This window comes from Sander lucioperca, chromosome 15 (genome assembly GCF_008315115.2).
Source record: "Sander lucioperca isolate FBNREF2018 chromosome 15, SLUC_FBN_1.2, whole genome shotgun sequence".
NCBI classification, from domain to species: domain Eukaryota; kingdom Metazoa; phylum Chordata; class Actinopteri; order Perciformes; family Percidae; genus Sander; species Sander lucioperca.
The window spans coordinates 32,420,376-32,445,885 of NC_050187.1; the positions used below are offsets into that span (position 1 = coordinate 32,420,376).

General features: G+C 43.4%; 1 protein-coding gene and 1 long non-coding RNA gene across 5 annotated transcripts in view; one reads left to right on the plus strand and one right to left on the minus strand.

Moving 5' to 3' along the window:
- atrnl1a (attractin-like 1a) overlaps positions 1-25,510 on the minus strand; it is a 326,334-nt gene that overhangs the window by 172,655 nt on the left and 128,169 nt on the right. For all 4 annotated transcript variants that reach the window (XM_031315944.2, XM_031315943.2, XM_031315945.2 and 1 more), the window contains 2 exons: positions 17,943-18,036; positions 8,871-8,923 (listed from right to left, as the gene is read on the minus strand). In XM_031315944.2, coding sequence (XP_031171804.1) covers positions 8,871-8,923; positions 17,943-18,036 — 147 coding nt within the window. The remainder of the gene's footprint in view (positions 1-8,870; positions 8,924-17,942; positions 18,037-25,510) is intronic.
- LOC118493246 overlaps positions 18,124-25,510 on the plus strand; it is a 14,821-nt gene continuing 7,434 nt past the window's right edge. Inside the window, exons 1-2 of the long non-coding RNA XR_004895236.1 lie at positions 18,124-18,135; positions 20,165-20,171. This is a non-coding gene — a long non-coding RNA (uncharacterized LOC118493246). The remainder of the gene's footprint in view (positions 18,136-20,164; positions 20,172-25,510) is intronic.

The following is a 25,510-nucleotide window of genomic DNA, read 5'->3' on the forward strand; positions in this document are numbered from 1 at the left end:
TAATGTTTGTATTTTTCTGCTAATGTAAATCTGTTTAATGTGAGTACAGAGTATCTAGTAGTATTGAATTGAGACACAATCAATGTGTATATGTCTTCTATCTGGTGTGTGTCCTCCCAAAATGTCACATACTGTATTAATATGTATTAAAGTCTTACTGAAACTTACTCAGACTGATCTAAAATCAGCCAGCATTCTTAGTGATCTGTCAAAGAGTAACTATTGGATTGCTAAAAAGGGGTTTTGGCCTGATAGGACCAATTAATCCCACGTTGGATAGGGGTCCAGACGGACTGCCTGTCAGCAAATATCGAGGCATCCTGGACTGACGCCAGATCCTGGTCTAATGAACGGCCTTAGGCCAGGAACGTTTGTTGATTGATGATCTTTGCTACTACAACTACTTTGAGGTCTGAATTGGCCCCAACATTCACTAGCCTACATTCCACGCGTCTTTGATATAATGTTAGCGCTATAAGAGGAAATCTAAATCATATCTAGTTGAAATTGTTCATCTCTCTCCATTCAGATTTTGGACATTAAATCATCATCCAGTCCTATTCCGTGCTGCCCATCACTAATAGTCGTTTTAATTGGGATTGTGAGGCTGTCAGTAAATATTGGAGCCACTGTTGTTCGGCCTTGACTAAGCTTTCCCAGCAGACCTGAGGGCAGCGAGAGGCACCGGCTACGGACCGACTGGTGTTAGCCGGTCTTTCCAGTGGACGTGGTGGGACACTTGGTGGCCGTCCCTAATTAGACGTCCCTCGTAGCTGACTGAGATGGACTATGACAGCGGTTCATTAAAGCATTGTCCTGGCGATGCCTGCTCATACACGCTAGCCCGACTGGGGGCAAACTCATTAAATAGCAAAGTTGCTTTTCATCAATTGACTGGTGGTTCAATATGACAGTGTTAACTGAACCAAAGCATCGCTCTCTGCACTCAATCCCCGATTGAGATGAGCAACAAAAATAGCTCATGAACATGAAGTTTCTGCGACTGACATGACTTCATTCTGTGTTTTTGTCCAATTCCAGTATTTTACAATGGCTGCAGTTGTCAGATGGAGTTCCTGAATCATAAAGCTGACATTTTGTTTTTTATATATCTTCTGTTATTATCGCACAACCCCAGAACCAGCAATGTCTATTACCACTTAACCCCCTCATCGGGACATCTTTATTTTGTCATCTTAAAAAAACCTGTGTATGCTTTTAATTTGTGTTTATTATTATAATTTTCCGTTTGTGCTGAATACAAACTACTTCAATTGCTCTTTATTCTGATGGAATTGATTTATTATCCTGGTTATTATATCTGATTGTAACAGCTAAGGGTGAGAGAGGGTGAGCAAGCTATCTGTATCTGTGTATTTGTAGTGTATGTTTGTTATAACGCTGTTCTGTCTGTATGTATTTGTGTTTATAGGACCGCGTTGAAAATAAGATGCTACTTGTCAAGGGTCTATCCTTCAAATAAACTTAATATATTGATGCATTTGAGTTCACACACTTTCTCCCAAAATAAAGCCTCTCTCCAGAGATCAAAAAAGTATTTGATGAGTTGTTTCATACACAAAAAAAACCCTATTTTTATAGTAATAAAAGGGTTTGTCACCATATGCCAGTCTTTCCAGAAAAGATGTTTTTTTTGTGATTGTTGTGGGCAAAAATCCTTGATTATGTGGCACGTTTTCTTAAAAAATGCGATGGAATATTTAGATATTTATTTAGATATTTATGCAATTTTATGCGATGAAATTGTGGGAACTTGCAAACACTGTGGTTTCATCATGGCTTCATCGCGGGGTTTGCAGCTTTTCGATGATGTTCACGTCGCGTAATTACGTCACTTCATAACATTCCCATGGCAACAGGGGAAAATGGCTGCTCTTGTCTGAAGTAAACGCAACATTTTTCAACTTTCTGCTAAGATATGAGACTTTTTTGCAACGAAAATGCGGGGATTATGAAATCATGCAAGCCCCGCATATTTTGCGCGGAAATCGGCAATTTATGTGGCGAAAGTGCGCCGTATTTGAAAAAATGCGGCCCCCGCATAAATATGCAGACTTTGGCTGATTATGCATTGAATTATGAGATTGCATAATTGCATTTTTCTGGAGGGACTGATATGTATTAGTGAACTGAAGCACTATCATCATTTTTTTTTTTTGAAAGATCTACCACATGTTTAATTCCTAAAATTTTACCAGTAAAATTGTCCTTTTAAAAAAAAAAAGTCTCAACACATTTTTTTCCTCACTATTTCACATGATCTTTTACGTGAAAAAAGACTGTCCTCTCAGTAGCAAAGGAGGAAGAAGCGAGATGTTGCTATAGAGCTGCAAACCTTTTAGAAAATAGAATCAAAAGGTCATGAAAAGGCTAGCTACGCACCAGACACAACAAAACAATCAGGCCTGGACCAACCTAAACCTTCTTGGTATTTATCTAAACCCTTCTGCAGACTTACAACTACTTTGGTGGTTGGGCTAATTTGGCATTGTATACTGCAGTTTGCATCAGTCAATGCTGACTTTTTTTTAACCACAAAAGTGACATTTCCTAGCCTGGATGCCAGCTGAACTTAGCCCCGCCCACAACATTTGAGGTTGGGAAGTTGGGTCTGGACTTGATCCGTTGTGGAGTAACTATGCTCAAACCAGAGCTGTTCGGACCAATCACATTGTCAGGGCGGATTTTATACGATGATGGACAGATGATCAACAGTAACGTAATCAACCACGTCACCAAAGAGCGCTTGGGTTGAATTCGTTTACAACAAAGATGGCTGCCGCTGGAGAATTGAAATGTGTAGATTCCGCCATCGTGTCTGTTATAGAAGATATCGACAGCGCATTCATTTTCAAAGAGGAACCGAGAACCGCGATCATGTATACACACCGCCACACCCGTCCACACGACACGGAAACTGCCGCCTCTTCCTTTGCTCTGTCGAAGCCTGCCTTTGACTGGCAGCTTCTGTGACGTCTGTCTCCGTTGCTCTGATTGGTTGTAGGGCTATCCAATTGACTGCAGAGGCAATTTCTTTCCTGGTTCAGTTGAAACATGCCCTATAATCACAGCCCAGTGGAGCAGTATCAGACTCATATTCTGACTAGAATCTGAGTATGACCACGTCAGGCTAGACATTTCTTTCTTAACGCATCTTAACCTTATCTTTCATTATTCACTTAATTATTCACATTCAATTTCATTTAATTTATAGTGTCAAATCATAACAGACGTTACGTCAGGACATTTAACAGATACAATTCCCCCCAAGAACATGCATTTAGTGTGACAGCGGCGACGAAAAACCTCCTTTTAACAGGGGGAAACCTGGTACAGAACCAGACTCTAAGTGGGCGGCCATCTGCCTCTCCCAGTTGGAGAGAGAGAGACAACAACCTACTTTATTAGGTATGAGGACTTGACAGTACTTGTTAGTTTGAGACAAATTTCTTGTTGGTTTTGCAGCAATCTCGCCGGACTGTGGTAGAATCGCTGTTATATCCGACGGAATAACAGCGCTTTTATCTATAGCATGTGCCCCCTCACTCATGTCAGACGGAGGCTTGAATCCAAACACACTGCTGTCATAGTGAGATTGAGCACACACACATACTACACAGTCTCTGACTACTACAGTAGTTCATGTTCAACAAGTCTGCTTACAACGGACTTTGAAATAGCACCGCTATACAAATGGGTAAGACAAAAGAGAGGCAGAGGGACAGAGAGAGAGGCGGGTAGACTGCTAAACATGTGTGCTTCAGAGCAGATGTCAAGGGGGCTGGACTTATGATATTCAGCTGTTCAACCTTGAGTGCTCGTTTGATCAACATAAAGGCCTTCTATTCACCTTTAAGGAGTTTGAGGCAAGTGCTTAACCTCTATTCCTGGTCTTCTGGTTCCCTGTAAGTCTTTTGTGTCACGGCGGCTGCTTTCTAATGCTGACAAGCAGTCAGTTGTTGCCACATGGATGGAATAAATCCAGCCTGATGTACTCTCCGGCAGCAGAGAAATATCACTTAAGGTCAGGTTGAATACAAGCAGCCACATCCTTCGACAGACACCGCAGGTTAGTAGGCTCAACCTGTGTCACTGCAAGTCCCTGTGTTTAGAGTGGTTAACCGCCAGTTTGGCTTGGGACCCTTAAAAATGGAGCTTGTTCGAGATGAGTTGCGCCTCGCCTGTAAAGTGGACGGGAGCAAGCGGCTGCAGTGGGCGGTGACAAAAAGCTATGATCAGGTCGGGACAGTTCCCGGCCGTTTCAAGCGGCCTTCAGCTTGTCAGGAAGGGGTCTAAATAATGCTCCAAAGTTAGGCTACATTTTGTTGAGGGAAAAACTGGCATGGTCTCTTTCAAAGGAGTCTGCTGACGTCTGACCTCTCCAGATATCTGAATGAAAATGGGTGTACCCACAAGTCTCCCCTTTACAGAACATGCACACTTTATGATAATCCCATGCCGTTTTCTTTGGCAACTATCATGTTTTTCCCAAAGGATTTAAAGATTTTTAGTCATTCTATTATGAAATGGCTTGAAAAAGTAGTGCAAATAGCTGCCATAAATGGGAAAATAATCTCTTGGCTGAGCCACGAATGTTTACAACATCTAGCTCCGCCCCAGGTGTGTATCCATGTGTGTACCTCAGAGTTTGCTCTGTCTTATTCAAACATAACTTACCGCCGTTTCATAGACAACAGAAAAGATAATGAGCCATTAATGACAGCACACGCTGTAATGTCGCCAAATGCATCTCTGAAAACACAAACCACTTCAGCTGCAGCCATAGAGATATCAAGGAGCCGTGCACCTACAGACTTTAGGAGCCATTAAAATCTGCACTTGTGTAGTTCTTCTAGTTCATCTACAGCCCTTCACAATACTGGGCAAGGGCATTGCATTAGTGCCATCTAGTGCCTTCAAACCTCCGTCCTGAATCCAGCAGACCACGCAATCCATGAACTATACAATAAAACAAAAGTTGTTTTTGTGATCAAAGACATATTTGAGGTGACCAGTGCAAACTGCAGCACGACTCCTTTGATTGCTGTATCCTTTCCAGCCTCCCTCATTGAAACAATGATAGCCCCACTCAAGCTAGAGGGCTATTGACATTGACAGGACTTGAACTTTATTCTACTGTTATAATATTATAACTGATGATGGCAATTCTTAGACTGGTGTGTATGCATTTATGTACGTGTGTGTGTGTGTGTGTGTGTGTGTGTGTGTGTGTGTGTGTGTGTGTGTGTGTGTGTGTGTGAGGGAGGGAGCATGTGCTTGTGTGCCACAAAACATCTGTTTTGACGAGAGAATTCCTCCTCCGTCTGCCCTTTAAAAGGAAAACCAGCAATTTGTTGCAAATGAGCTGAGTCAAATGTGATCCCTGTGAGCATCTGGAAACAGGAAAACAAAGTCCTGGGGCCAGTTTCACAAAAGCAGAATATATAAATTCAGGATAACCGATAAAGCGAGGCTTGACCTGGTCTAATCCGTGAAGCCTGGCTTGGTGCGTTTCACGAAGGCCAAGCCAGGCTGAGGGGCGGACTAGCAGCTTCTTGTGGAAGTATGATCACGTGAAACACATTATTTGTGTAAAAAGAAAAGAAACACGACCGCTGTAATGAAACAGTGAGAGAAAGCGAGGCAGACGATCACGGACCGACTGAATGTGCAAGCAGCCTAAAAATATACATTAACTGACCACTGCTCTGAACTGAAACCGTCATAATCATTCCATTCAAGGATTAGGCTACTAATCATTTGCACAAATTAACAATTGTACTCTTTGCCTTAAAAGTAAGCAGAAGATAATGTTACTCAGGAAATGTACCACGAAGATCAATTTTCTACAACGCTAGAATATGATGCGTAAATATCTCTTTCACTCTGTTCCTCCCTCTCTCTCTCATGGGCTAAAATATAAATGTCCTGAAGTCATATTAACTTCCACTGCTCGCTTTCAATGCAAAGTGTACAACTGTTCGTTTTTGCAAATGACAGTGACTCATTGAATGGTTTCAGTTAAGAGCAGTAGTTCATACATGTATATTTTTAGACTATCAGTCAGTCTGTCCGCTATCATCTGCCATGCCATTTTTTATTTTTTATAGAGGACGAGTTTCCTTCTCTACATATTATATGCCTTGCTCCCTTGTATATATGGACATAGAAAATGAAGACACTGAAGAAATTGGACTCTAAAATCTATTAGATTTCCCTCCCAGCAAAATATAAGGTCAAAAACCATTGGGGTGTCCTCTCCCTGTTGTTACATGAATGTACAGTAGCCTCCATCACTAGATAGTTACTGGTCCAGTGAACTAAGACTATAATTTGGGAGGATTGTACAATTAGGATATGTTCTTTAAATTGTACAATCCTCCCAAATTATAGTCCCAGTTTACTGGACAACACAAATTGTGTGCTAAGAATGCCAAATACCATGCACATGGAAGAGGAACAAACATGATCCTTATTGTTAAAGAATTTAAAAATTTAAAATTAATCAACTAAAATAATTCAAGGTGCATTGGTCAACTATAGAAATGTACAGCATTGTGTGTATTGCCCTTAGTAACAAACTTCATTTAAAACACATTTGAAATTTGATCAGCCTTTTCTAATTATCTCAACAACTGCCATAATATATTCATCAAACTTCTAACAACAATATGAACAGCAGTCTTCATACAGCAATATAACAGTAACAATGAACAGTCACATGAATAATTATTAAAAAAAATTATGGTCTCAACTTTAAATAATAACAGTACTTAAATGAACAGCAATATGTACCTGTTGTATTTTGATCCATGCTGATAACAATAGGGTAAAACTACTGCTGGGTGATCAGAAAAGGCCCCAGGATTAAATAAATCCTGGCTGTTAGTCTGGTCGGGAGCAGGCTAGCTGCACAGAATAAATCTCCATGGTGATTTATGTGCCTCCGCTTTCGTGAAACCGAGTCAAGGCTAAATTCATCCAGGATAACGGGGAAATCCCAGCTTTATCCCTTATCTTGGTTTTGTGAAACAGGCCCCTGGACAGGAAAACATGCTCTCTCTTTGTATCCCTCTCCCCTCTCTCGTGGTGGACCTGAATAAGTGATAGTAATGATAGCCCTGTCCGCATCGCTTGTACGTTTAAACCAACGATGTTCATGTTTTCCTGACAAAAGCGAGCTTTATTAGCGAGCAATATTCACAGCTAGCTGGACCCCCCACAGTGAAGCTAACACCTCCAGTGCTGCCAGCTATTCCTGCTCAGTGATGTCTTTTGCTTCTCCATAGATTAGAAACTTCTGTAAAGTATCCTGCTACTTTTACTCTGCATCCAGACGGTGAAGTGGTCACTGCCTGACCTGATCAAGTGTGTCAACTGTCCAGATGATGGATTTCAGTTCTCAATTTACTCTAAGTCAATGTACGGTCATCAACGTCCTAAAGTAGCTGTAATACACCTTTCTAGTTACACATTAGATTTTTGAGATCCCCTGTTATCTGACAGCAAATACAAATATTAGTGTGTGCGTTATCTGTGTTTGCACACGCAACTGTGGCCATCTGTATACGGAGTAGTTTTAAGCATGTTGCAAACAGTCATGGCTTTGCCAAAATAGGGCTGAACACACTGTGTTGATGGTAGTCTGGCTATCACCAGACCAAGCTCAATATTTTAAGATTGAACATTAGTCTGGGGAGTCTGCTCCGTGTTTTCTACTGCACAAGAGGCGTGATCAATGGGCATAGTTCAAATGACTCTGTATGCAATTGGATAGTTCTTCAACCAATCAGACCAACGATCCGGGTGACGTAGCAGCTACAGCGGCATCAACGGGTTGCTGCGCTTCGGTGGCCGCCATGTTGAATGTAAACAAAAAGCTGCTTGCCCTCGCTTCTCTATCGTCATCGTGTTAAACCCGCCAATAGCGCGCCAGGTGGATAAGCCAGTTTGTGATTGGTCCCTGCAGATTTGTAACGGAAGCAGGATAGAATAATGTACAGGTTTCCAGCCTGAGCTGCAGGGAGAAATCAAATCGGCAGCAGATCAGGCTGGGTTTACCTAGTCTACGTTGATGGCATACCCTCCTCAAAGCTCCTAAACTGTGCCTTTTTCAGATAAATATGAACGTTTGGAACACAGGGAACTTATGGATCGACAGCAGAAAGGTGGATTACGTTGAGTGATTTTAAAACGTTTCTATGGGCATTTGAACAGATTTTGCACCTTGAACGCCTGTTAGCTGTACTGTAGCTCCTAAACTATGTGGTCAAGGTTTATTTTTTGTGACAGTTGAACACAATTTGACAGATGATTTCTAAAGTTCAGCAAGTCCATGGAAGTTAAGTGTTGACTCTGACCATTTTAATTCAGGAAGGCTAGCAGGGTTAGCACAGGGCTCTCAAGTTTTGAAGACAGGCAAGAGTGACATTTCTTTTTTTTGATTGGCTGATAAGTGGCAGGCTCAACTAAGAACTCCAGGGGAGACGTGCTTGATATCTGCTGGTTCCATAGTGAGAGCGGAGCGCCAGAGAAATTTTGGGCGCTGCGGCATATTAAATATATTATAAATAGTTTTCCGCGTGAGAAATACAATGTGTGGCGGGAGTGCGTGACAAAAGACCGAAATGAGTGACTGTCACGCTCAATGCGTGACACTTGAGAGCCCTGTTAGCATTTAGCCGTCTGGGTACATACAGCAGATGACAATCACGGGACACAGATGGACATTGTACACAGAAACAGGCTTTAGCTGTGTGTGTGTGTGTGTGTGTGTGTGTGTGTGTGTGTGTGTGTGTGTGTATGTGTGTGTGTGTGTGTCTCAGGTGTAGTGGCGGCAGGGTACTTACAATAACATGTTCCTCTGAGAGGGTTACCAAGGTAACGGTTCTCTGAGTCACATCTGGACACAGGAAAGACAGGTGGAGAGGGAAAGACAAAGAAGAGGAAGAGAGAGAGAAAGAGCAAAGGCATTAGCAAGGGTTTAGTTTTTACAAAGACACGTTTGTGTTAGCGTGGTTGTGTGCTAGCGTCAGGTGGGCCCCTGCTGCAGGTATTGTCTTCCCCCAGCTCTTTGCGAGGGGATTTCCCTCGACAGTCCTGTCCTTGCTGCTCTCTTTTTTTCCCCATAAGCGCGCCCACCCCCCTCCACACACACACACACACACACACACACACACACACACACACACACACACACACAGATAATTATGAGAGAGAACACCTAACCTCCTGAAGGTTCCCCAGCTTAAATATATGGGCTGGCTGAATATATACTTATGTTGATATATGTTATAGATGTTGATATCAACATATAACATATATCAACATAAGTACACACAAGTACTGTTTGTTTTGTATCATCTCTTTCATTCAGATGCTCAGTTCTCTCTTTAGATTCATCACATGTATCACTGCCGGTTGGTGGAAAACTAAATGGGAAACATAGTTGACATATTTTTGACAAGGCAAGAGCAAAACACGGTGACATTTCAGTTTGAAGTACATCCACCACTGTCCTCGTGGATATTTTTCCAAAATGCAAAATGTTTATCAGGCACTGCCAGTCACTTGTCAAACAAGAATCTACAAAGCTTTTCATTTGCATTTCAATTTGACATTTCAGCCATTTCTCTGTTATTCACTGTGACCAGTGGGAGGTTGAATCTTTTTAAAAGACACTCATTTGTTGATGGACAGTAATTGGCTGCAGTTGAAAGTCTTGACCTTTAGGTTAAGAGGAAAGTCTCGAATGACCAGTCAGCTCTGCTGCGATATAAAAACAATAGATTTTTCCAGTAGAAATCTAATGAAATTGTAATGCTTTCTCAAAATACGTATATAATGGGATTAGCATGCGTTCTAAAGAGCCTCGAGGTGCAGAAACATAAGTCCCTCAAGGATAATGCACATTTTAACACCCGGCAAAAGTAATTGAAGAGAAATCATCAAGAAATGTACATGCTTCTGAGGCCATTAAAGTGTCAAGATGGAGATGCGTGCCTGAACCACAGATAGGAGAATTATTGCCTGGCAGGAGAGAACAAAAGCCAGAGTTATTACACTTCCACTGCCAAGACATGTTAAATAATGTGGTAAGAGGGTCAAATGTATTTTTATCATACAATTGTTATTATAATATCAAGGTTTTTTCTGTGTGTGTGTGTGTGTGTGTGTGTGTGTGTGTGTGTGTGTGTGTGTGTGTGTGTGTGTAAGACTTTAAAAAGAAAAGGGGTGTTTATTGAACATTGCAACAGCTGAAGTGAAGTTCTGTATTGTGGCCATTTAGAAAAAAAGACAACTCCCTGGTTATCAAACCCATATGCAGATATTTGACAAATTTTACTAAATATGAAAAGTAAATCATCCAAAGCACCCCAGGATAGAGCCCGACCGATAAAGGCTGATATCGATACAAATATTTGGTGATTTCAAAATCCGAAATTCCGATATATCGGCCGATATATATTTTTTTAAAAAGATCCAGAAACGCGTAACAAAACATTTTTCCCTTACATTAGTTATTTGTAGTTATTTATGAGTCCTCACTAAACTAATATGATAATGCAGTTTTAAAATAAACTTGGTTGTTTTATTGTCACAACAGAACAGAGGAACATCAAAATATAAAGTTCTGATAAATAAAATGTATAAAAATACAAACTTAAGATATGAAACTTAAAGGGACGTAGAGCGCCCTCTGGTGGACAAACTATGCAACACCAACACTCATGGTTGGTCATGGTTGGTCACCCTTCAACATGGTTGAAGGGTGTTTCGTCCATTTTTATTTTATTTTTTTAACATAAATTTATCGGCCATAATAAATGCCGATACTGATAGTTTGTAAAATGCCTAATATCGGCCGATAATATCAGCCCACCAATATGTCAGTCTGGCTCTACCCCAGGAGTCCACACACTATTTCACAGTGTAACAGATGAAGGGCTGGAGGACTCGGAGAGAAAGAGAGAGCATGGAAATGAAAGAATGACAGAGGAAAGAAGAGGAATAAGTGAACAAGAACATGAGGGCAGGTGAGGTTTATAGCCTGAGTGTTTGTGAATTCGCTTGTAGTGCTGCGACGGGTCACAGAGCAGAGCCGGATGCTGAATATTTCATTTTTCTATAATCCCCGGCCAAGGACGAGGCCTTAAAACCCTGACTGCCTCACTGAGCTTCCATCCTGAATCAGGAGTTCAGAACGACAATAAAACAAGTAAAGAAACAGAATAATACTTTGGTCTTGGACTTTGTTTTGGTCAGTTTAAGAGACTACCTGACGTCTAGACCAATATGTTTACTACGGCAGCACTCAGTGATTCTCGTCTTATAGCATTAATACAGAATGACTTACTGGTTGTCATCTGCATTAAAGACAGAAAAAGGAAAGGAGGGTAGATTGAGGGAAAGAAGGAAAGAAAGAAGAAGGAAGGAAGAAAGGAAGGAGGATAGGTTGAGGGAAAGAAAAAAGGGTAGATTGAGAGTAAGAAGGAAGGAAGGAGGATCGATTGAGGGGAAGAAAAAAGAAAGGTAGATTGAGAGTAAGAAGCAAAGAAAGAAAGAAAAAGAAAGAAAGAAAGAAAGAGGATAGATTAGGGGAAAGAAAAAAGGATAGATTGAAAGTAAGAAGGAACGAAAAAAAGTAGGAAGGAAGGAGGCTAGATTGATAAAACAAGGAGAGAAAGAAAGGGGATAGATTGAGGGAAAGAGAAAGAAAGAAAGAAAGAAAGAAAGAAAGAAAGAAAGACAATACCAAAGAAGTGAAGGCGAGAGAGGCTTTTAGAACGAAGAGTTGGGCTGCGGAGAGGAGACTTGGACAGAGAGCAGCGTGGTCTCAAGAGGACTCTGGGACTTTAAAAGCTTTGGAGTCGCTTCCAGCCGACGGCCACAAAGGAGCGCATTGAGGACTAAGCCTATTCCAGCACAACAAGATTTACTGTGATAAATGTGATGTCATAAATTGCTTTGGGCCCTCTTTAGAGCCAAATATGATCTATAAAATCAATGTGGTATCATGACTTTGCGTAAACATACACGCCGACTTTCTTAAGCCAAGTGGCGTGTTATCTGTACGCATTTTGAGCTTTCCGCGTGTATGTCTACGCTGTATACAGCAGACATAAACATACACGCCACGTGGCGTGTTATCGCCGTCTTGCCGTGTTATCGCAAGAAGAAAGCAACAGTTGAGTTTAGGAAAAGAAAAACGGGGTTGTGTTTAGTAAAGAAGAAAGCTACGGTTGAGTTTAGGAAAAGAACGGGGTTGGCTTTACACAAACAAGAGAGCGAGGAACACCATGAGTTTTACCCATAAATCACCCCAACCAACCACCTCCCTATGTTGATTTTCGCCCTTTCATACTACTCCCTACGGCGTAAATTCCCACGTAATCGCAAGGTAATGTAAGTCAATGGAGGCCATGATAAAGACAGCGTATAAGGATTCAGTGTTGTTTGAAAAGATTTCAGCAGGGTGGAAGCTAGCAAACTCTGCTGATGATACATGTACTCGTGTAGGTTTAACCACCATGATTAAACCATCATGATCTGTGGGTGACCAATTCTGGGTTAAAATCGGATTTGTGAATTGAAACAAATGACCTGGTCAGGTTTAGAGAAAGATGATGGTTTGGGTTAAAATAAGTACAGTTGTTAAGTAAGTTAAGTACATTACATTGGTTAAGTATGATACGTTACCAAGTCACCGTGACTTTTGGTTTCACACGGGACAGGAACAGCAGTCTCCGTGGTGAAAGTCCTGCGTTTGCTTGACGCATCCATCCACTCCGACCGTCAAAGACAAATGTAATCACAGTATGTTGGGTTACACTTTACTTGAAGGTATCTACATAAGAGTGACATGACACTGTCATAAACATTATAAACAAGTCATAAACGTTCATGACATAACGCTTCTTTTAGTAAGTGTCATTGGGTTTTTGTTGTGACAAGTTAGGGTTAGAGTTAGAGTTAGAGTGAGGGTTAGGGTTCATGGGTCATGACAGTGTCATGTGTTCACGTCAGTGTCATGTCACTCTTGTGTAGACACCTTCAAGTAAAGTGTTACCGTATGTTGTTGTATGGGAACGTAATTTTTAGGAGACAAGGCTGGACCATCTCACTTGTTAGCTGTTAGCTAACAATTGAAGATTGAAAGGTCCTTTAAAGTGGCCATATTAAGCTCATTGTCAGGTTCATAATTGTAATTTGAGATTGTATCAGAATAGGTTTGGTTTAATTTTCAAAAAACACCATATTTTTGTTGTACTGCACATTGCTGCAGCTCCTCTTTTCACCCTGTGTCAGGTCTGTTTTAGCTACAGAGTGAGACATCTCAACTTCTGTAACATCTTTGCTGTCAGTCGCACATGCGCAGTAGCTAGGTAAGGATTACATGAGCTAGCTAGCTGTTTCTCCAACTTCGACCTGTACAAGGCAGGATTAGCCGGGAGACTTCTTCTAAATGAGGGCGCACTTCCAACTTTGTGTGGAATACCTGCAGAACAGGGACATGTAAGTAGTTCTATACAATTCATTTTGTAGATTAGGGTGAATTTGTGTGTTGTAGCAGTGTTTTGCCATTGAGAATGAGTTAGCATGCTAGCGCTAGCATGCTAACGGTTAGCCCCCTAGGCCCCTCGTCTCAGCTAGTTACGTAGAAAGCCCTGCAGATTTTGAACAGCTCACCCGGAGACTGAAGACAGGACACATTCAGAAACCCATATCTCACTCTAAACAGCATGGATGATTTTTTTCAAAGTTTGTATGCGTGTGGAAGCACCAGAGACACAAAATAACACCCCAAATCCCAGAAAAAGTGATTTCTTTTCATAATATGGGCACTTTAAGCTAGTAATGTATTATTCCATCTTTAAAACGATAACTTCACCAAATTTTACCTCAAAAAACAAAGCTGCCCAAAGCCTCAACAGAGCTAGTCAAGTAGCTAGCAAGCTGCTGGTACTGCCTGACCGTGCCCTGAGTCAGACACTGGCCACGTACAGTATGATATAGGATTTTACATGCATGGGTTCAGAGAAGAAGGATAAGCAGACTTGCACGCTAGGTAAGGGGCGATGACGAGCTATGTTCTCTCCTGGGGGACACTTAAAGTCCTGGACGCAGAGCGACAACAAAAAGGGGACGGACACTTAAGCTGCTTACCACAGCCTAATGGGGACAAGATAAGGGCCACACAGGACTGGGTCGCCTCATCACTTAAAACACACTATGAGTCTCACACGCACACACACACACACACACACACACACACACAAGTGACAAGTATTTGTGCTCTGTGCTCTGCTTGCTGTTCCTGTAAACCCCTGCAAAGATAAACAACTTGGAGATTAAAGGTCACAATAATGTTGGTCCTGCGTGCGCGTTTGTTTTTGTGTACGTAATTTCATTTACTCTATGAATCAGAAGATGATGATGATTTTTTTTTTTTACAGGCATCAGAAGAATCAGGGTGCAGTTAGTAAAACAGAAAACATTCCATTTGACAAACATCCACATGCACTCTCTCTCGCTCCCTCTGTGCAGTCAAGTACAGTAAAAGATGCAAATTAGCAGGCAATTAGTGGAGTTCTCCACATTTGGAGCGGAGGCCAATTAAAGCTAAATCAACACAATCAAACAATCAGTCGGAGAAAACAAGGAGAAATAAAGTGGAGGCTTTAGCAGAGTGAATGTTAAGGTGCTGAAGAAAAGACTCCGGTCTCACGCGGTAAAAATAAGATAAAAGTCCCGACAGGGTTAGACTTTAAATAGATTATTTACTACACTTAAACAGCAGGGGAACATCTGGTGAGCAAATGGATTCCTTGAGGTTCTGTAGCTCAGGTATAGACCATATTCCAGCAATCCCGACCTCTCACGCTCACGCTCTGAGCTGCCTGTAACAGCTGTTGCGGTTCACACATTCACATTGGCCTTGTAAACACACGGTGGACTCGGTGAACACTGGCTTTAGATAGGATTTTCTGTAAGAGTAATTTTTTTACTCTGCGGGCGTTACTGGCTGAGGATGCTGTCCAACATTTTGGTCCAGAGAAATATCTCGACAGCTACTGCTAATATTGATGAGACATTTAGTTTAATGTTCATTGTCCCCAGAGGATGATCTTTAATGACTCTGGTGACTGTTCACCTTCAGGTGAAAATAGCACTCCGATTGATGGTCCAAGGTACCTTTGAAAAGTAATGGCTGGATTTGAATTGGATTGAACAATTCAAAAACATTAAAATGAGCATGTTTATATTACTCAAAGTAAGTAATCAACAAAGTGTTGTATCGTACAGAAGCTCAGGTATCATCGGGTATTAAACCCTAAATACTGATAACACTTTGTGCACTTGTGGGTGTTAAAAGTGCGTGTATTTATCTGTGTCTACAATATATAGATCTTTATGCAATTATGGTTAAAAAAAAAAGATATGTTGAGAAGCATTGGTAGAGCAAAAGGACAAACAGAGAAAGAAAGTCCTTTTCTGTTTTATGTGACTAGAACAGAAGATGAAAGACGGACACGCAAATCCAGTACCAGAGAAAGAGAGACACACACACACACACACACACACACACACACACACACACACACCCCTACCTACCTAATGGCCCCATTATTTCTGACTTTGCACAGAACACACACTCTCAAATATGCATCCACACACCTGATGTAACCTGGAGCGCTAACCGTCCGCCCCCGAGAGGGGAAATTGCTCGTTCATAATCAAAACGACAAACAAATGGCCCTCGACTTGGCACACCATTTTAGAGTGACTCAAGCAAAACAAACAGTGCTGTGACAGAGAGACATTTAGAGAGAGACAGAGGGGTGGCGGGGGTAAATCAAAAGGTGAAAGCGACTGCAGCACAGTGTGGCTTAGAGATGCACAAGTGAACACACGGTTTCTCTGTGGAGTGCCCACCAGAATAATGAATGATTTGGTGTGCGGTGAGAAGAAACATTACGCTCAAAAACCTGACACAAAGTGAACAGGAGTACTGAGGCTCTCCAGCCAATTCAACATTCACTCATACTCAACCAATTTGTAACTAGCATGATAATCACACTGAGGTAAAACACTGATCATAGTTGACAGGTAACATGTGGAGAGAGTCTTTTAGTGTGAGGTCAGGTTGATGTCAGGAGCGGGGCTGAGGTTTAGGATCACTCAAAGGTTGTGTTGAGGTTAGCGTAAGGCTGTAAGAGGTGAAAGTCAAAGTTAAGGTTTAGAAAATGAACATAATCGGTAGCAGGTATTATTTAAGATGTTATTGTGATGTACTCTCACTAGATAAATCAGTTTTACGGTTTGAAATGATGTCAGTCTGTATTCGTTTCAACATGCGTCATAAGTGAATGACATCCGTATTAAAACATCTGTATGCTTACAGATTAAGCAGGCTGCTTAACAATCCACACTACACCGCCACTTTTAAAATCAATAATAACATTTGTTCAGCTTTTTTACCCAATGTTTGATTGTTCTGTAAATGAAAGAATCTAATCGAACAAAGAATTCTAACACCAACACTGCCGTCTCCACTGAACCATATCAGACTCCCCTAGGCTTCTCCAAGTTCAATTTAATAGTTTTTAAGACCTTTTTAATACCGCCTAGGATGAACTTTAATGGCAACTTCACGGCAATAAAATGGAATCTAAGTGTGGATTTTAAACCTCAGAAAAGAGGTATCTACCAAGTAATGTTACCTGAATTGAATAAAACATTTTTGTGAGTGTGTTTGTACTCTAATAACATAAAATGAATTCAATATTTGCCACATTTAGAACTTTTATGCGATGAAACTAAAAATACAAAATAAATGTAAATGTTCCACAAACTAAATATTTATTTAGGACGTTGAGGCATTTATTAAATCCTACGGAAGGAAAAAATGTAAGACCTCTGTAATTTAATACTTTGTAAATAAAATGTAATACTTTTAAGGAACTTAAGGATACTTTTTAGAATATTACATTTAAGACTAATACCTTTAAGACCCAGCGGGAACCCTGTAAACACTTTACCAATTGCTCCAACACATAATGGAAGCAATTACAAACACAAGTTTACCATACACACACACACACATTTTGTGGTATTTATAATCAATAAAACATACTAGCAGTTCAAATAAAGACACCAAATGTGTCTGACTGCTTCCGATGTCTCATCATACTGTGGACACACACACACACACACACACACACACACACACACACACACACACACACACACACAGCTGTCTCTGCTTTTTAGCCTGGCCTGCTAGATTTATCGATGCAGCAATGTTTTCATTCTGTCTCTGTGGTGTGTTGGTCCACCAAGCCATTTAGGATATTGTAGTGCTGCAGCGGTTAAGTCTGGCATAGTCAGGAGAAACCACACACACACACACACACACACACACACACACACACACACAGTATACACAGAAACATTTGTTTATCATTGTTCTTTCCATCTTCCCGACAACCAAACATAATTTAGAGTCAAATCCTATTTCCATAAACTCAATTCCACACACACACCCCAAAAAAAAATCTAATTAACCAAAAACGTAAATTCTTGAGGCTTCCCATTTTTTTTAAAAAGTGTTACCATAATCCAAAGTGTGACATCACTTCAAAATGTGCCTGTAAATGCAACCGGGCTACTTAATGGCATACATGCCGCAGCATCTTCTGGGTGACTTGCCATGTTTGAGCACCACTGCACAGCCAGCTTTATATAGCGTTGATTGTTTTCAAGAATGTGTTCAGTGATCAGTACATCTTTAGAGTTCTGATCTCTACATATCCTTTCTATTATTTAATTGGATTACCTAACAATAGAACGGGCAGCAAGATGGGAATAGGGCGGGCGTTTAATCACACTGCAGTTACAGTGTACAATGGCATACTCACAGCTGACACTGGTCTCCCTTGATGCCCTTAGTGGTACAGAAGCACTTCCCTGTGTTGACGTGGCACACGTTGGCATGGCTGTTACACTTGCACGCTGCAAGGGAAAGACAATGGTTGAAAGAGAAAAAAAGAAAGATGTGTTAATATTTAATCTCTGAAATCTCAGTAGAATCTGTGGCGTGGAGACATGACAGTTTTCTGAACCCAACATCTTCTCATAGACAACTCGTGGTTGAGCAAACGCTAATGTACTGCAGTGGCGCTGCTCAGCATCCAGCACTAAAACCTGCATTTGCTTTGTGAACACAATAATCCTTTATCATTGTGGTTACCGGTAATCCAGCTGAGGAATTGTATGCAGACCAAGAGAGTGGGAGGAGGCAAGGGGAGGAAACATGAGTGAGTGGAGGAGGGTGTTGGAGAGAAGGAAGGTACAGAAAAAGGAGGAGAAAGAAGCAGAGATGGAGATGGAGAGAGAGAGAGAGAGAGAGAGACATAGAGCGGGGGGAGTGTAATCAGGAGATGAAGGAAGGGGGAGTAAGAAAGATAGAAAAGGACAAATCACTCATTTGCCGAGAAACACCAAAGCATCTTGTGGCTCTGAGTCATTCCCACTCAGCACTAATAGGTTTTAAGTTCCTGATTAAAATGTTTCCTAGTTCTTAGGCAAGAGCGAACTGCATGCACCTTTACCTAATCTAACCCCTAAAAAGCATCATTACTTTCTTATTGTGATGCATTTCCTTACAAAAATGTTTGAAATACTTTTGCTTTTAATGACACCATGGTCTTCCTTTAAACCTGTAAAAACTTTTTGGTTTTTTTGGCCACTTGGGGGCAGCAGAAACAAGTTATGAACATGACACTGACATATGATAATCTTTTAAAGTGCTCATATTATGCTCATTTTCACGTTCATAATTGTATTTAGAGGTTATATCAGAATAGGTTTACATATAAAACACCATATTTGTTGTTGCTGCAGCTCCTCTTTTCACCCTGTGTGTTGAGCTCTCTGTTTTAGCTACAGAGTGAGACCTCTCACTTCTGTTCTATCTTTGTTGGGAGTCGCACATGCTCAGTAGCTAGGTAAGGACTACTAGCCAGTCAGAAGCAGAGTATGAGGGCGTGCCCTGACAGTACCTAGGTAAGGACTACTAACCAGTCAGAAGCAGAGTATGAGGGCGTGCCATGCTAGCAGCTAGGTGAGCATTATAACGTGTGTTCCAAAGTGACCACGTTTGTCTCTGAAGTAAAGGCTGGACTACAATAGAGCTGTTTGGAGCAGTTTGTGAACAGTGTTTTCTGTTGGAGATGGTAAGTCCCTTTGGGGTGGACTTTGGGCTTTTTCACTTTGTAAACCTATAACATGCACAAAAAAGATATAAGACAATAAAGGAAAGGGAAAAAGCCAAAAAGCATAATATGAGCACTTTAAGTTGATAATGGCAAACATGTTAGAAGTCTTTGTGTTTGTGTCCAAGACTAATAGTCCCTCTTTTTTAGCTGTTTTTGCTCTCCGCCACCTCCTGAGGGAAATATCTGGCTCTTTAGCTGCTAAATGCTCCACTATGTTCACCAGCTAGTCTTTAACTGTGTCCGTCTGTGTTTTTTACAGCGTTTTCTCTGAAAACGACGCTCTGAAAGCACTGAGAGTGAACCAGAACAGTAAAGTTGTGGGCCGGACAGATAAACCAAGAGCTGAAACTCACTATAAAGCTAACTATAAAGCCGAGGGGAGTGGCAGAGTCAGCCGATAACGCTCTGTAGATGATACATTATTATTAGTGTATAATTAAAAAAACAATCAGTACGTTTGATTTTGTAAAGAAGACTTAAGCCACTAAGGGCTGCCAGCAGGGTTTTAGACCTTGGGTCCTGTTCTTTATCAAGATGACTGCCAAGTCAAAGCTACAATCAAACATGAATAAGACACATGTAACACACAGCAGTCATGTTATGACAAGGAAACATCATAATATGACATTGGTAGTCCACCAGGAAAAGGAAAATAAGCTTATGTAGTAATGAGGCGTTCTTATGGAACCCACGCAACTTCGAGGCAAGGCCCGCCCTTCAACAGCATTCACACGCCACGATTGGCCAGGCATCCATGCTTACGCTAGGTAATGTAACCCGATTTGTTCAGGTCCTATCCCCTGACCAATCGACTATCCTCATCACGGAGACTCACGATCAAACGGCGTCTTTTCAGTTTCGAGTCAACTAGTAGTTGTATCGTTTCTTCCGATACTGTCCTCTGTAACCGGTAGGCGTGGCTTGGGAGTGGCCTTGTAGGGCAGCGAAGTGCATTCTGGGAGTTGTTGTCTTTCATCCACATGAGCCAAAAATACATTTTCTGGCTTTTCTCAGTCATTTATTTATCTAGAATAAATGATCCAATTTACATACACATTCATCTTTCCAGCGGTGAAATATCCCTTTAACCACTTGAGGTCAATGCCTAACCCCAACCAACCGGGCTGCTTCGTAGGAAAGGACTTGCCTACGTGGGTTCCATAATAACGCAGTAAATAGCTGTCCCCTCTGGTAAACTTCTGGGACATTTTGAACTGCATGAGGTAACATCCTGGATGGTGAAACATCTCTTTTGGAAGCTATTTACCGTAGGTAGTCCGCTTTTGATTAGAGCCACCAAGATGGGAGCCTTTTCGTTTGGCGAGTCTAATCGTTTTGTTATGCAAAAGCAGAGCATGTTGTAGCCGGAGGATTCACATGGAGCCGAGCATGTAATTTAGACACTAAATCACTTCTGCATGGAGTGACTAATGGCAGAGACAAACAAGAACGGTCGCTATACCCTTGTGTTATGTTGTGCATGCGTGTGTGTTCACGTCCACACAAGGCCACTCTTGCCTGTGTCCCCTCTCCAGCTGAATTGACTTTGTGCTTGTTCTTATTCTTTCCAATTGGCACGGAGACAGAGCCTGTAATAAAACAGTGGTGCGCTCGGGTCAAGGTAAAGCCAAGGCACCGGCGGATAATGAGAGGAAAACAACCTCTACTATCCCCACTCCTCCCTCTGCCAGGGAAGAGGGCCTGATCGGATCACTTACACAGAACAAAAACAAGGTAGTGGACCTAAACGCTGCTTTAAATATTGTGATTTTCGAACACACACATGCATACGGAACACACTGAATGGCAGAAACATGGTGGCGCTGATAGCAGAGGCAGCAACACTAATAAAATACAACTTCAACCTATTACTTTTAATTGCACTGACCCATCACAGAGAAAGAAAATCTTCTCAGAGATGCCCACTGAACTGTACGGGTTGGGGAGAAAAAAGAAAAAAGGCTTTTAGACTTAATAGAGAAATCACAGGCGCAGACTTGGGTCACCCTGCTGTTCAAACAATTTGGATTTAGCAGGCAGTCAACAAAGGCATACAAAGGACACACCTAGCAGAAATGTGCATTTGTGAATTCACAGAGATGTTGCCAATAGCACTTGTGGAAAAGTCAACACAGACTGAGAAAAAAAGGAGCCAGAGATGAAGACATGTGGCTTGATAAGCTGCCAGTCATTTTTACTGTTTTACTTTTGAGAACCAACTTACTGAATACCACAATTAGGCCTGTAACAATTATCACATACAGTAATTGTCTAATTGTCAATCTTTTTACATGATCGCAGTGTGTTTGTGTAACCGCAATTAATTGCTAACATTAGCCAAGGTCTTAAAGGAACTCGCCGACTTATTGGGACTTTGTCTTATTCCCCGTATCCCCCAGAGTTAGATAAGTCCATACATACCCTTCTCATCTCCGTGCGTGTTGTAGCTCTTTCCGACGGCGCCACCAGTAGCTTAGCCTAGCACGGATCCTGAAGGTAATCGGTTCCAACTAGCCTACTGCTCCGAATAAGTGACTGTCAGGGTTTTGGTATTTTGTTCTGTTTTATTGTGTAGTCTTGTTTCTCTGTTTTGCTTGGTTTCCTGTTTTATTTTGTAGTCTGTCTTGTCTCCCTTGTCTTGTCTAGCTTTCTTCCTGTCTTTGTTTGTTTCCCGCCTGTTTTGATTTGTTCCACCTGTTATGTCACCTGCCTCTCGTTCCCTCATTACCTTGTGTATTTAGTCTCTCTGTTTTCCCTTGTCTCTTGTCGGATCGTCTTTTTTGCTGTGCGTTCTGTTTTTGTTTCTGCATTCCCTGTCGTGGATTTCCTTCATGTATTGGATTATTGCTCCAAGTAAGTTTTGCTTTTCTTTAAATAAAGCTCTTTAAACTGCATTTTGGCTGTCTGTGGAGCAGGAATTTGGCTTTCCTGTCTCCAAACCTGGCAGCCTTCCAGAAACTCCACTGACGTGCAGCTCTTCTGAGCCTCAGTTAGCCAGTCCTCCTGAGCCTCAGAGGGGCAGTTTTCCGGAACTTGAGCAGCCTACCAACCTGCCAGTTGCTAGGCCTGCTAGCGTTGTAACTACAGGTTTTTTGTCCGTCACCCAGCCTGCTCCCTGGTCGGCTTCTCCGGAAATTTTGTTAGACTGCCCAACTGCCACCTGGTCAGCAAAACTCCTCGACCACCAGCAGTCTTTTGAGGGCACCCGCTTAGCCATATTCCCTGGGACCCGTGGAGGCCGTAGACGGGGAAAAGGACGACATGGCTCCCGTCGACATGCCCCGCTTCAACCTCTCTTCAGTTCGGAGTCCTCACTGTTCATCGGCCCTGAGCCAGTGCTGTCCAGAGGTCCCGAGCTGACCTGTGTTTCTGAGCCCGAGCTGACCTGTGTACTTGAGCCTGAGCTGACCTGTGTTTCTGAGCCTGAGCTGACCTGTGTTTCTGAGCCTGAGCTGACCTGTGTTTCTGAGCCTGAACTAACCTGTGTACCTGAGCCTGAGATAACCTGTGTACCTGAGCCTGAGCTAACCTGTGTACCTGAGCCTGAGCTAACCTGTGTACCTGAGCTGACCTGTGTTTCTGTTCCCGAGCTGACGTGCAACCCTTCTGTTCCCGGGCTGACGTGCAGCTCTCCTGACCCTGGGCTGACGTGCAGCTCCCCTGACCCTGGGCTGACGTGCAGCACTCTTGACCCTGGGCTGGCTAGCGGCCCCATCCCAGAATCCTGGCTAGCTAGTATCTCCTCTGATTCCAGGCTAGCTAGCAGCCTCCCTGATCCCTGGCTAGCTAGCAGCCTCTCTAGTTCCCCTGAGCTCTCTAGCATCCCCGAGCTTTCTAGCTTCCCTGAGCTTTCTAGCTTCCCCGAGTTTTCTAGCTTCCCCGAGCGTTCTAGCCTCCCCGAGCTTTCTAGCGTTCCCAAGCTGGCTAGCAGCCTTCCTGAATCCCGGCTGGCTAGCAGACTTTCAAAATCCCGGCTGGCTAGCAGCCGCCCTGAGCCTTGGCTGGCTAGCACCCTCTTCGAACTTCGGCTGGCTAGCAGCCTCTTAGATCCCCGGCTGGCTAGCAGCTCCCTAGATCCCCAGCTGGCTAACAGCTGCCCAGAACCACCGCTGATGTGCAGCTGCCCAGAACCGCCGCTGACGTGCAGCCTTCCAGGACCTCCGATGACGCGGAGCCTTCCAGAACCTCCGCTGACGTGCAGCCTTCCAGAACCTCCGCTGACGTGCAGCCTTCCAGAATCTCCGCTGACATGCAGCCTTCCAGAATCTTCGATGACCGCTCTGCTAGAGTCTTCCAGTCGTCCAGAGTCTTCGATGACCGCTCAGCTAGAGTCTTCCAGTCGTCCAGAGTCTTCGATGACCGCTCAGCTAGAGTCTTCCAGTCGTCCAGAGTCTTCGATGACCGCTCTGCTAGAGTCTTCCAGTCGTCCAGAGTCTCCAATGACCGCTCAGCTAGTCTTCCAGTCGTCCAGAGTCTCCGATGACCGCTCTGCTAGAGTCTTCCAGTCGTCCAGAGTCTTCGATGACCGTTCTTCCAGAGTCTTCGATGACCGTTCTCCCAGAATCTACGTCGACTGACCTCCCAGAGTCTGCGCTGACCGTTCACCTAGAGTCAACGCTGACCAGTCTCCCAGTGCCTTCGTGGACCGCGGCCCCAAAGACTGTGCCGTTGCCCGGCACCTCAGGGACTGTGCCGTTGCCCGGCACTTCTGAGACTTTGCCTTTGCCCTGCCACCCAGAGACTTTGCCTTTGTTGTCCGTTCGACCTACTCCTGTCCCCCATGTTTTGTCGGTAGTCCGGCCGACTTCTGTTCCAGTTACCCTGTGGGTGGATTTGCCGACTTCTGATCCTGTTGCCTTGTTACCTGTTCCTGATCCTGTTACCTTATTGGCAGACACTGGCCCAGCTGATTCGTCGCCTGTCTCCAGCTCAGCTGACCCGTCGCCTGTCTCCAGCTCAGCTGACCCATCACCTGTCTCCAGCCCAGCTGACCCATCACCTGTCTCCAGCCCAGCTGACCCATCACCTGCCCGGCCCACAGAGAGGTTTAGCCTTCGCTGGCCCGCCAGGTCTCCCGAGGGATTCAGCCTTAGCCGTCCTGCTTGTCCGCCTGAGGGATGCAGCCTTCACCGCCGCCCTCCAGAGGGGTTTCGCCTTCGCCACCGGCCTCCGGAGGAGTATCACCTTCGGACGGCCTCCAGAGGGGATTCGCCTTCGTGGATGGCCTGCTGATGGGTTTCGCCTTCGCAGCCGGCCTTCAGAGGGGTTTCGCCTTCGCGGCCGGCCTTCAGAAGGGATTCGCCCTCGCAGACGGCCTCCAGAGGGGTTTCGCCTTCGCCACCGGCCTCCAGAAGGATTCTGCCTCTCTGTTCCCTGTGCCCCAGTGACTCTCAGTCCCCTGTTGCCGAGGCCTCTCTGTCCCCTGTTGCCGAGGTCTCTCTGTCCCCTGTTGCAGAGGTCTCTCTGTCCCTGTCCCGGGGGCCTTCCTGTTCCCTTCCCCGAGTGGCCCCCCAGTTTTCCCCCGGGCCTCTACGGCCCTCTGTTTCCCCTGAGTGCCCTCTATGCTCTCTGTTCCCTGTGCCCCAGTGACTCTCTGTTCTCTAGCCCCGTTTGACTTTTTTGGTTCCTACGTTCGCATTTCTACTCTCTGCTCGGGGCTTCTCAGATGCTGCAAGCATATCACTCCACCCAAGTAGCAGAAGTAGCAGTGCTTCGCCTTCTGAGAATATAGTTCCCAGTTATATACGGTTAGAAGATGGCTGTGTCTCATGTGACCTTGTTATTTGTACACACTGTGACTATACAAATCACAACATGTTAATAGGAAAATGTTGGCGTTATTTTGTCACTTATTGGGAGCAGTAGGCTAGATGGAGCCGGTTACCTCCAGGATCTGGGCTAAGCTAGGCTAGCGGTGGGGGCGTCTGACAGAGTTACGACACGCACAGAGATGAGAAGGGTATGTATGGACTTATCTAACTCTGGGGGATACGGGGAATAAGACAAAGTCCCTATAAGTCGGCGTGTTCCTTTAAGGCGTATGACTGGTAACTGTAGATTTTGTTTAGATGTGCCTAATTGTAATTATATAAGTGATTATTGGTCGGACTGATTTATTAGTATTATTTCAATTGTCAGTTGTTGGCACTTGACCCTTAACACGTTTATAGCAACAAAAATGACAAAGGGGGGGATACAGTTAGAAAACT